Source organism: Passer domesticus, chromosome 2, assembly GCF_036417665.1.
Source record: "Passer domesticus isolate bPasDom1 chromosome 2, bPasDom1.hap1, whole genome shotgun sequence".
Lineage (NCBI taxonomy): Eukaryota > Metazoa > Chordata > Aves > Passeriformes > Passeridae > Passer > Passer domesticus.
The window spans coordinates 88,169,137-88,180,490 of record NC_087475.1 but is presented as its reverse complement, the minus strand read 5'-3'; the positions used below and the strand labels follow the sequence as shown (position 1 = coordinate 88,180,490).

General features: G+C 47.7%; 1 protein-coding gene and 1 long non-coding RNA gene across 2 annotated transcripts; one reads left to right on the top strand and one right to left on the bottom strand.

Moving 5' to 3' along the window:
- Window positions 1-534: 534 nt before the first annotated feature.
- On the bottom strand, window positions 535-11,307 carry ITFG2 (integrin alpha FG-GAP repeat containing 2). The gene is made up of 12 exons (XM_064409881.1): window positions 11,151-11,307; window positions 9,828-9,923; window positions 9,353-9,394; window positions 8,353-8,524; window positions 7,910-8,049; window positions 7,360-7,508; window positions 6,206-6,300; window positions 4,404-4,454; window positions 3,835-3,926; window positions 3,214-3,331; window positions 2,456-2,629; window positions 535-2,308 (listed from the first exon to the last, which is right to left on the bottom strand). Exons 1-12 carry the CDS (start codon window positions 11,262-11,264, stop codon window positions 2,154-2,156), a joined length of 1,398 nt encoding a protein of 465 aa, XP_064265951.1. The 5' UTR covers window positions 11,265-11,307; the 3' UTR covers window positions 535-2,153.
- On the top strand, window positions 4,179-6,582 carry LOC135294524 (uncharacterized). The gene is made up of 2 exons (XR_010356602.1): window positions 4,179-4,456; window positions 6,127-6,582. It is a non-coding gene; the product is annotated as an uncharacterized LOC135294524 (long non-coding RNA).
- Window positions 11,308-11,354: the final 47 nt, after the last annotated feature.

The window sequence follows — 11,354 nt, the reverse complement described above, 5'->3', positions numbered from 1 at the left end:
GGATGCACAATATTTGCAAGGCTTTTGCCCCATTTTCTTTTAAAGATGGTTCCTAGAAAAATGTCATCTCTTCCTCAGCAACTGTATCCCATATCTTTCTCAACAATTAATAGTCCAACAGTGGATCAGTTTAACCTTCCTTTCTTGGAAATCATTCAACCTGTACAGCAGTTTGTTTTGCATAAAATAGTTCCAGCTATATGCACCCATTTGTACACCCCTTGCGCTTGTGCTGCTAATAAAGATTTATATTTGGTGTTGCTAATAAAGGTTTATATTTGGCATGGACAGACAGCACTTAGTTGTTCTGTTACGAGTGTAGGCCATCCTGTTTCCCTGCCAGGCCCTATTTGCCAGAAGCAATGGTGATGATTCCCGTTGGGATGGGTGGCTGCACATCTCAGTGTCACAAGAGCTGACAATTTGTTCAGGTTACAGACTAGGTCTGACAAGCTTCAAGACAAACTCCTTGCTTCAGCCCACAAGTAGATGGCCCCTGTGGTATCAGCTCTCCACAGCTCACAGACTCCAGTCTTGCTGCTCTATTATTATTAGCTTTATTATTACTCAAAAGGTCCTACCCGAAGGGTCCAGTTTTACACAAGCACTAAGTACGACAGGGGAACATTTAAAAATGCTTCTCAGCAAGGCCATTAAAATGGAGAGAAACTTCTATTGCAGTTAGAGAGTCAGAAGATACAGAGGACTAAGAAGCAAGCTAGCAGGTACAGAGCAGGTCACACCATTTCACTGCTCCATGCTCCAGCTTCCACTGCTACTAAATGCAGAGGACAGCACTGTCCTCTGTAAAGCTTATATAAATCTACAGAGGGAAACTGCAAAGAACAGCTAAGGTTTATTATGTAAGATCCTGCCCTTCTACCACAAAGGGCTGCTTCAACAATGGTCACTTTCACCTAAGGGCAAGACACTCCTTTTCTCTATACAAAGCATTTTCTCCCAGCTAGGGCTGCCCTTGGATATTTTGCAGAGTAAAGCACAGCAGGTTTTCAACTGCCTACAGGATCTTTAAATGCTGCCACTTGCTCCAGATCACTGAATTGTATTTGCTGTGACTCAGGCTGCTGTAAGGGCGAAGGGACAGCTCCATCCATCACCTATGTCCAATAACACATCACATAAGATGGATGCAAGCCAGCAGGTAGGCTGCTGCCCCTTTCCTAACAAGCTGAATTAGGCAAAAAACAAGCTAAGAGAGGGAAAAGCACAGTAACAACAGCATGTGGAAAGGTTCATGCCAGGGCTTTTGCAAATGAGCTCCCTTTTAGCAGACTCCTCGTGCCAGCCAGTGTGACATCACTTCCAGCCCACCTCTTCCAGTTGTGCAGGACTCAAAGCATAACACTCTCCACAGCAAGAGGCAAGAGTGGCATTTCCACTGCTTTTTGTGGGATGGCCAAGCTCTCATAGCACCACAGATCCACAATTAAGTCAGACTGGTCTTACTGACCACTTCACAGCTGTTTTGTTAAGTCACAGCCTTCTCTGGAATCACCTTGCCCAAGAAGATGGAGACAGGCAATGACTCTTGACTAGAGCTGGGTTTGCTGTATCTGCTCTCTCTCCACACCTTAACAGTGCAAGTTGTGTATGTATCCAGCTATTCAGAACCGCGAGAAACTGCTTGGCAGAAGAGCAGCAGCAAAGCGAAGACAAACAATGCATGACTCTACTTTAAATACACCTAAGTGGGAGAGAAGGCCCATGCCTGCACCCCAACCCAGTTCCTCCATCCCCACTTCCTGCACTGTGATCCTGCTAACAACTCAGAAGTATTCACTGAAGTACTTCTAAGTACAGGTCAAAATGGAGACTTGGTTCAGCTGCTGTCTCCATCTGTGACCTCATTGCTCCTTCCCAATGGCCAGTGGAGCACTTTAGTTAGTGAGGAATATGGAAACTGGCAACAGAAGGCCTGTATGCACGATCCTTGGCCCTTTCTGTTCTTGTAGCTGCCTCATCTAAAGGCAAACCAACCCACTACATACAGGCAAGCCTACAGCCAAGAACATCCCTTCACAGCCTGTAGACCCTTTCCTGTTTGGAAGTTTTCACAAGATAGGGAAAGAACAGTCATATTCATCAGATGCTTAATTCCAGCTGCAGATGAGCTTGTGTTGGCATTAAAGATGTCAGCCTTCTTGTTGTAAGGGATCCTGGATGCCACTGCAGTGGGCAGAAAAATCTGTTCCAGCAGGATCCTGTGAGGGGCTGCTGAGATGGTATTTCTCAGGAAAATAGAGTGTTCTGTGAATCAGGTTTCTGACAGCATCAACATCGTTTTTGTCTAAGGAAAAGAGAGAAAACCGGTTGTTAGGCATTCTCACCAGGCAGTGTGAAAGGCTCTTCCTCAAGAAATACTCTGGTTTCCAGCATGTCATCTGCCACCTCATCCTCTTGCTTTCTGTACGTCCTCCATGCTTTCTGCACTCACCTATATCCAGCTGCTGCAGGAGACTTTCAAACTCTGGGTCACCATCCAGGATTTTCAATAGGTTGGTGGACTCCATTCTCTCCAGCTGCACATCCCAGTAGATGTAGATCTTCTGGCTGAAGCTGACATAAACAAGGCAGGGACTGTTGCTCCCTTCTTTGCATGCATAGAGGCCTGCAGAAAGGAGAAGTGTAGAGATCTGACTACTTCCAAAAGGAAAGAGAAAGCAAGTAATTGACATTTCATGATGAGGTACCAAAGCTGTTACCAGAAAACAGCAAACACCTGGGCAGAGATATCGGCCTGGGTATACAAAGTCCCTTTGAGACAATCCAAGAAGCTGTCTCTGAACCACATGAAGCTTGGGGATTTGCAAGCTGCTTCTTGCAGGTCTGAAAGAAGGGACTGAGCAGAGCCAAAACAGGCTGCTTCCATGGACTCCTTATCACCACTGAAGAACAGCTAACAAGTCTGCAAATTAAAAAAGCAGTGTGGAGGACAAGAGGCCTCTGTAGTACTTCCAAAAAGGACATGGAAAAAACCCCAAGACACCACAGATAAGCCTCAGCATCACTTTCTCTCACCGTTACTTTTCCCAGACGCCACCAGAGGAAAGACTAGCTGGGCCTTCTGCAATATGCACACATGGAAATTATCCCCCACTGCAGGCAAACAACGGATTCTGGGTCTCCTAGATGGGAGTAGTAGCTCTGAGGGGAAAATGCTGTGAGAGCTAGCTTTGCAGTTAGGCTTCCCACCTGCACAGAAGGCACTGACATTCTCATCTGCTTGGAATCTGGCCACAGTCCGATTGTGGTCGATGATGTACGTCTGACCGTCCCACGCACAGGCAACCACCTCCTCGTGCCCATTGCCCTGCAGGAGCCAGAGGACTGCATTTTACACAGGTGTCACCTACTCCCAGGGACAGCCAAGAATCTTTCTTGCTGGTTCATAGATACACACTAATGTCTAGATGCCACTTCTAGACATCTCATCCAGGTATTTTGCACTTGGAGCTCATCTCTCTTCTATATGGCAATCCTTACATAGTGTAAGAGCTTTTAGACAATCAGGGTATTAGCAGTGAGCAAAACCATTCAGCTTTGCAGTAAGACTGAAGAACAGCTGGGGGAAAAAAGTTTACAAATGGATAAATGGATGCAGGGTCTAACAGGCAGACACAGTTCAACCTCTTACAGCTGGGCAGACTGACCTGAGTGCAGAATGTACTGCTACAGCCAGAACACTCTGTGTCATCCTGAGATAATTCCAGCCTTTTCCAACTGAGTCATACTCCTTCTGCCCTTCCTAAGTTCATTTACACAAAGCTGTGCTGTTTTTGTCTTCATCTCTCCCAGCCTTACTCAGATACTCACTGTAACATCCAGCTTTTCCAGAGCAAAGAGCTGGTGGTCAACCTGAACAGACCAGAGTAGCTTGTCTGCTCCCTCCATCAGTTTCAATGTTCCTGAAGAAAGAAATAAACAACTGTTTTGAAAATAATAAAAGAGAGTAAGATGTCTGGTAATGCTAGGCCCTACTCCTTCAACACTCAAGGTTGCTGAGAATTAGCTGCTAATAGCACAGGCATGGACTTGGCTGCTAAATCCATACTGGACACTTGACCCCACCTACTAGGCTCCCATTATCCAGATATACTGCGGCAGTACTAGGCAGAGGGCACTGGCCATGACAGAGTGGAACATAAACAAGCATCCATCCTCACAGTGCCCTCTGTGTCGTCATATAAAATATGACATCAGAAGGAATCTTGGAATTAAATTCTCTTGCCTGACCCTTGAAGGGTTTCTGAAGCCCTGCTTCCTCTTCTTTTAATAAACCAAAAGCAGCCCCTGGATCACTGAGCCCCTGGATCCCTGCTTTGAATTAGTGACAGGCCTTGGCTGCCCCACAGGCCTTCTTCCAGGACACTGGCAGGACTTACCATCCAGAGTACAGAGGGCAAAGAGACCTGAGCCACTATTCTCACTGGAGCCTGTAAGTGCAAAAGAAAATTACTGGCATTGATGCCATTTTGTAAACATTGTCCCCTCCCCCTCCTGAAAACAAAAAAAAAATCCAAACCAGGCTGATCCATGCTGCCTCCCTTCCTTGCCCAGTTGTGTGCAGGACAGCAGTGACAAATGTCACTAATTATATCTGAAGAGGAAAGTTCCCTGACCACCAGGCTGTTTCCGCCCTTCAGTAAACTCTCTACCTAGCTACTAAAAACAGACATGCAAGGTCAAGTTTTAAAAATATGACATTCTCAGAGAGAGGACTGGAGCTGTATTCAACTAAAGCTCCATTTAACCCTTTCAGTGACAACACAGGAGAGGCACTGGCTCCCTGAGGAGGAACCCAGGAAACCTGGCAGGCAGGGCAAGCCAGCAGAGCTGAAAGCAAGCAGGCAGTTTCCCCAGAGGTGGTTAACAACACAAGCATATCTCCAGTGCCCATAGACAGCTCCAAGCTACAGCCCCCTGCACTGCAAACCCCATTTCTGCAGATCAGCCTAAAGCAAAGCCACCTGGTTGGGTGCTTAACCGCCCCTAATGATAAGCACCCAGACAGGCTCTGATCCAAGAGATCTGCTGTGTCCCCCTTGGAAACTGGTCAGCATGGCAGTCTTCAGCTGTTCCTTCATTGATGGTCCAGCATCAGTGGGCTTTTTTACAGCCTGCTCTTCATCCCTTATTCTGTGTGCCTTCATTTTTCACAGACATCTCTCAATAGATGCAAGGCTTCATATGCAGTGAAATAATTGATTTCATGCTCTGTTGACCATATTGCTCATAGCAACATCAGAGATGCTGAGAACATGACAAGCTTAGGAACTGGGCAAGAAAGGTCCTCTGAGGAAAGGGAAGAGGGTGGGGTTCAGTGCATTGCTCTTGTCCACAACCTCTGATTACACTGGACAGGCTGCATTATTCTCAGACAGCACTGCAGGAAGTAATACTTGGGCAGAGCAATACAAGAGAAAGTGATCTCTGCTGAGAGTTTTCTGCCTTCTATTATGCCCACACACTCCAAGGAGGAGTGAAGGTTTATTCTCCACAGGTACCAAAGGAGGGTTCAGCAGGTACACCAGGCATAGGTCAGAGCACAAGGAGTTACAGGAGGAAGCAGTGGCAGCATGCAAGAAAAGTCTGGACACAGAAACAGTGTGTCAGGACTGAGAGAAGCTGGCAGCTGTGCAGATTTTAGATACAAGACCTGAACACAACAGAGTGGAAAAAGACAGAGGACAATGATACAGATGAAATATGCAAGCAGCTATGGAGAGGTTGGGGCCGCAGAGAAGGAGGAGGAGCACAGAGCCATCAGAAACTGAGATTCAAATGCTGAAAAGCAAGAACAAAGATGAGGCTGTGGGAAGGAAAAGATGCATCTAGGAAATAAGAAGGAGTCATAAGCTGCAGCCATGCAGAAGCAAGGACATCTGTAGGAGCATGGCATGGCAGCCATTCAAACTGACTAAATGCAGGTCAGCAGAGGCTGCAGAAAATCTCTTGTGCTGAGTGAAGGATAAGGGCTACCTAGGAAAGGACAAAGGCTATAAAAAGCTCACATGCAAATATCCAACGGTCTTTGGGAGCTGGCTAAGAGAAGCTGAGGTCCCTGTGTTCTTGCAGCAGCCTCTCACAGGTTTTTTTCTACCACAGGAAATCTGATTTCATTTACTGCTGAAAAAACAGCAGGGGCAACTGCTGGGCTGGAGACCCCAGGCTGCTGATCTCTCACCTCGGGCAATGCTACCAATCAGATGAGTGGAGACATTCTTATTGTGAATCCGCCCAGACGTCTGGTGTAGAATCACATCTCGAACAGGGGCCTCACTGAGAAAAAGAGAAAGACAACAGGGAAAAGTTAGGGAACCACACCTGGGACTGTCTCAGAGGAATTCCAGGAGCGGTGTATTCCAACGCTCTACAAATCCAGACAGTGACAGAGTTTGTGAAGAGGTTGAGCCCTTTAACAGTAAAGGAAGAAAATGCATGCCATCCCAGGTATTAAAGAAATATACTGATTTTTAAAAACAGAAACCCAGAATGATTTCATGCATTAAAAAAAAAAAAAAGAGCTCAAATAAAGAAAAATCAGTAAGGCCTGTATTCCAATGAAGGAAAAAAAGGACAGTTTTTGTCATTACTGTTACAAAAGCTTGGCTGCTTTTCTTTCACAAAGTATCTGCCCAGACTGAACAGGTTGGTGAGAGACTACATCTGGGCCTGGCTTCTGGCTAACAGGGTACTATTCCACTGAGTTCTCTAATACATCAAGGAGACTTGCCTAGGTTCCCTCCTGCTGCAGTTTTTTGTGTCTGCCTTGAAGTCTCACAGAACACTACAGAAGCACCCAAACTCCCCACCAGGGTCCTTCCAGCATCAAGACAGTAACAAGCACCTCACTGCTCATCTTGATTGCTGTGGTTGTGATTTACAGCACTGGCTGCCAGGGATCTCATTAAGAAAACAAGAGAAGGAACCCAGTTTTATCCTGAGCTTCAGGTGTATTTGGTTTGGGCCAGTCTCTCAGCTGTTACCCTGCAATCTGATGACCTTTCTATGGAAATCTAGTCACTCACTTCCCTACCTTAGCTCCCAGTAGTGAGAAACCCTCAGGGAGGTGGTTTTGCCACTCTCCTTGCCCAGTTCAAGAAGAGAGTGGGATACAAGGAAAGCAGCAGTATTCATCTTTGTGACAGAGACATGAAGAGTGCTCACAGAAGCTTGGGTGTAGGCGGGCTCAACTGATGAGGTGCCATCAGCACAGCAGGTCACTGAAGCAAGGACAGCTACAGCACCCCCTGCTTCACAACACTGATGTGGTGACACCCCCTGTAACAGGCATCCGCAGTGGCATGTGCTCATGCACCCCTGCAGAAACACCCTCACCTGCTCAGGGCAGCTCCGTCCCTTCCCGCGGCTGCGTCCCGCTGCTCCGTGTCCCAGGTGCACAGCAGGATGGCATACCCACAGCCTGGCTGTGACACCATCAGCTCTGGTGAGCCATCAGGGCCTGGGTTCACAGACAGGCTGTCCACCTACAGCAGCAGAGGAAAAACACAGATAGAGTCAAGAACTCCAAAAGGTTTACAGTGCTCCCTGCAACTAAATTTGAATGTGGCAAATCTGATAGATCTGAGCAGCAGCTGAACAAATTCAGATGGAAGCAAAACACCCAAGCTCAGTAAAAGATTGGTTCCTTACCAAAAGCCACTTTAAAACACCACCAGTACTTCCCACTAATGCTCTTCCATCAGGCAAAATAAACTGCTTCTCAAACCAACTACCAGCTGAACAGAAAAATCTAAGGGCAAATCTCAAGCCATCGACATGACAATTGTTTTGTTCATAGGACTGAGATTCTGTGCTTCTTCTCTTGAAAAAGCCACCTCTTGAAGACTGCATGACAAGTACTGCTCTGAACATCCTTTTTCCTTACCTGACCTTCTAGAAGCCATTTCTTCAACAGGATCAACTGCCCAGAGACATGGTCTGGATTCTCTGACGAGTCCTCCCAGCGGAAGGCACGGACCACCCTGTCAGTGTAGCCCACAACTAACTCACACTTCCCATCTCCATCTGCGGGGAAGAGCAAAAGACGGCTGGACTCTCTCAAGCCCTAAGAACCCAAAAATGAAGAAACCACTCTGCTGGTTTCCATAGTTAGCATCTCTGAGGACCACAACCATGTAATGAATGCTTGCACTTCAGAAAAATTCTGAAGTTCTTGTTTCTCCTTTCCATGACTTTGCTGTGGTTTGTTGGAGTGTCAGTTCCAGCAAGACAGTAATTTCCTTCTGCATGCCCCGCCAACCTTCTCTCCCCACTGCCTCACACAAAAACCCCTTCATCCTGCATTGCCACACCAGCTCTGTGGCTCACCAATGTCATTGATGAGCATGACCTTGGTGTTGGCAGGAATATGCTGCTTGAACACTGGCTTCTGCTCTTCTGCCAACTCATGGTGGCCTGAAGCATCTGGGTGTTTTGAATTCAGAGAAGTCAGGTCAAACAGATGAAACCAGCCTTCTGCGCTCACCGCCACCACGAAATTCTGTGAGGGAAAACAAAAACCTTGTAATTCCTCCTCCTCTTTTAGAAACTGCAGAAGCTGCCCCACAGAGGGCAAAGGAAGACACAAAGGTAGATCAATCAAGATCAATGACTGCTACAGAACAGGAGGTTTTTGGTCAGCACACCAACTTCTCTGCTACTGGCAGGGTCCAAACTTCTTGTTCATCTTTGTCATACTACAGTATCAAGTGGGTATGTGTGCAATCCTCAAACAACATGCGGCTTTCTCAATGCCCATGTCAGCTCTGCTCCCCACTAGAGAAAACAGCTACAGTATTTCGGGCAGGGTGCCTGAACTGGGACCTTTGGACTCATTGGTGCTGGCTGAACCCCCAGAAACAGCAATCCAACAAAAGGAGTCATAGTAGACCCAGTGGAATTTGCTTGGGAGTCCAGACTATTCCATGTCTCAGTCTTGTTTAGATGACCTTAATGCACACAGCCAAGTGGCAGAAAGACCATGGCCCACAGCAGACATGAGCCCAAGAAAGGCAAAAGCCACTGAGCAAAAGGAGCAACCCTCAAACCACCAAAGCCTTGTGGTGCTCTCACAAGGGCACATGGAAATCAAAACTGCTCTTTGAAGATAGGATGGATTTCCTTGCTCTCTAAAACCCATGTAAGGCTCACAGAAAAATACCAGTTATATATAGAGGAACAGTTTGAAAACAGCAAAGGCAGACCCAGGAGAGACAGCACCTGCAATCTGTCTTCCTCTGTCACATTCAGCACATGGCATGACCCTAATCTCCTGAACACCTCCCACATGCCCTATAGACAGAGCTGGGAAGAGTTTGGCTCCTCTCACCTTTCCTTTATTGCACACATCTCCCACACGGACGCACGTGAGCTGCAAAAGAAAACAAGGCCATCCATGAGAAAAGGCACCCAACCTAGCACCCTGGGATACACCTCTTCCCTACCCGCTCCTCTCCCATAAAGAATCTCCTGAACTCCTAACAGCCTTTGGAAGGACAAGAACAGCAGAGTCAAGGGACAGAAACACAACTGGCCAAAGCCTGGGGCAAACTCCACAGTGCACAGAGCAGGGTGCAGGTGAGACAGAAGCCCAGCTTCCATCTTTGTCCATTAGTCCGGTCATCACTTCCAGCCCAAGGGGCTGTAGGCAAAAGTGGAGTCTTGAATAATTACATGAATGACATCAGAATCAGTTCTGTCTGCCATTCCTCTCCAGCCTATGTATTCCCAGGCAAAGGACAAGGATAGCTGGCTGCACATACACCAAAAGGCCCAACCATTTAGAAAATTTGTCAAGAACTGACCATTCCTTGGCAAGATCGCACAGCCCAGGGCTTGCTATCATCATTCTTGTAAACATAGAGCTTTCCATTGGTGTCTCCCACCACGAGTTCATTCAGCTGTACAAGAAAATTGGGTTAGTAGGGAGAAATCCACAATTACATTAACAGTAAAAATTTCAGAATTCATCTCTAAAAATCACTCTGTAGGAAGAAGCAGCAAAACTAAGTGAGTTAAAGAGACAATCTTGAATCAAAATGGAAGGTCTGAGAAAGTATAAAAGCCCTAATTTTATTCTTGCAGATAAAAGAGATGGGGAACGGCTCCTTAGAACAACATTCTATTATCCACTGCTTCTCCACTCACTGTTTCAGAGCTGCGTCACTGACTGTTTTAACATCCTGCTTGGATGTTAAAACTGTCATCATTACTCCATCTTCCATCCTTCAATCTAGATTGACTTGAATCACCCAAGGAAGATGATGGCAATGGCAAAAATACAACCATCCAGGAAGAGAGTGCAAGAACACAACAGATTTACACAGGATGTCCAATCTCACTGTTGAGGGGGTAAAGGGATTTCAGAATGGTGACTATTTCTTTAAAGAAGATTTCTAAAAATCACCGACCACCCATATTGATGAGCCTACTCCCATTATCCATCTCCTGCATCATGCTTCTGTGTATTTAAACGGTGTGCATTTCATAACCCCCTGCACACCTTACCCTAGAGAACAACTTTTTATGGGGAAATCTCTTTAATCATCTACTGGATTGCTAACCATGACATTTTCCAGGATAAGGCTGTAAAACACCTTGACTGTTGAGGAGAAACAGCTGACATATAGCTGGCTAAGCTAACCTCTTCCTAGTTACAGACAAATCCAAACCAACCATTTCAGGGGCTAACAGCAACACTCCCAATGCACATCCATCCATCACACAGATCAAGAGACACCGAGACGCGGCTCTACCCTGTTTGTGATCTGCTGTGCCCAGCAGAGCGCCACCACATCCCCACCCATCAGTGACAGGCGAGTGTCTATTAAGCAGAAGTCAAGCTCCCCTCTGGCTGTGCACCACCCAGGGCACGTGTAACAGCGAGGGAAACCCTGATCCACTGCAGCCCAGCAAACGTTCCCTTTGCAGGGGAACTCCAGGGGGGTTCTGACCAGGCGCCCGACAAGCCCCGTGTGTGTGTCCAGGCTGGAATCCCCGCCAGCCCCTCCCGGCACCGCCCTGGGGCCGCACCAGCCGCTCGGTGCTCCCCCCAGCCCCGTCCCCGAGGCGGCCCCGCGGGCTCCCAGCCGGTCCCGCCCGCCCCACGCCGGTCTCCGCGCTCGGACCGTGTCGTTGTCGGCGTCCCCCAGGCAGATGGCGTGCGGGAAGAGGCTGCCCGCGAAGTCCAGCGCCACGCACTGCACGTAGCTAACGGAGCGCATGGCTGCCGCGCCCGGCATGGCGGGAGCGCGGGGCGGGGCGGCGGCAGGGCCCGCCCGCTGCCCCTCAGGGCGACACCGGCACCGGAAAGGATTTACACACGCAGAGAC

Excerpts from the sequence above, each read along its gene's own strand:
- ITFG2 (XM_064409881.1), bottom strand. The coding sequence starts at position 11,264 with ATGCCGGGCGCGGCAGCCATGCGCTCCGTTAGCTACGTGCAGTGCGTG. Across the intron at positions 3,927-4,403 it reads TGCCCTCTGTACTCTGGATG|GAACATTGAAACTGATGGAG; the intron begins GTAAGTCCTGCC and ends TTCTTTCTTCAG. Across the intron at positions 3,332-3,834 it reads TGGAAAAGCTGGATGTTACA|GGCAATGGGCACGAGGAGGT; the intron begins GTGAGTATCTGA and ends TGGCTCCTGCAG.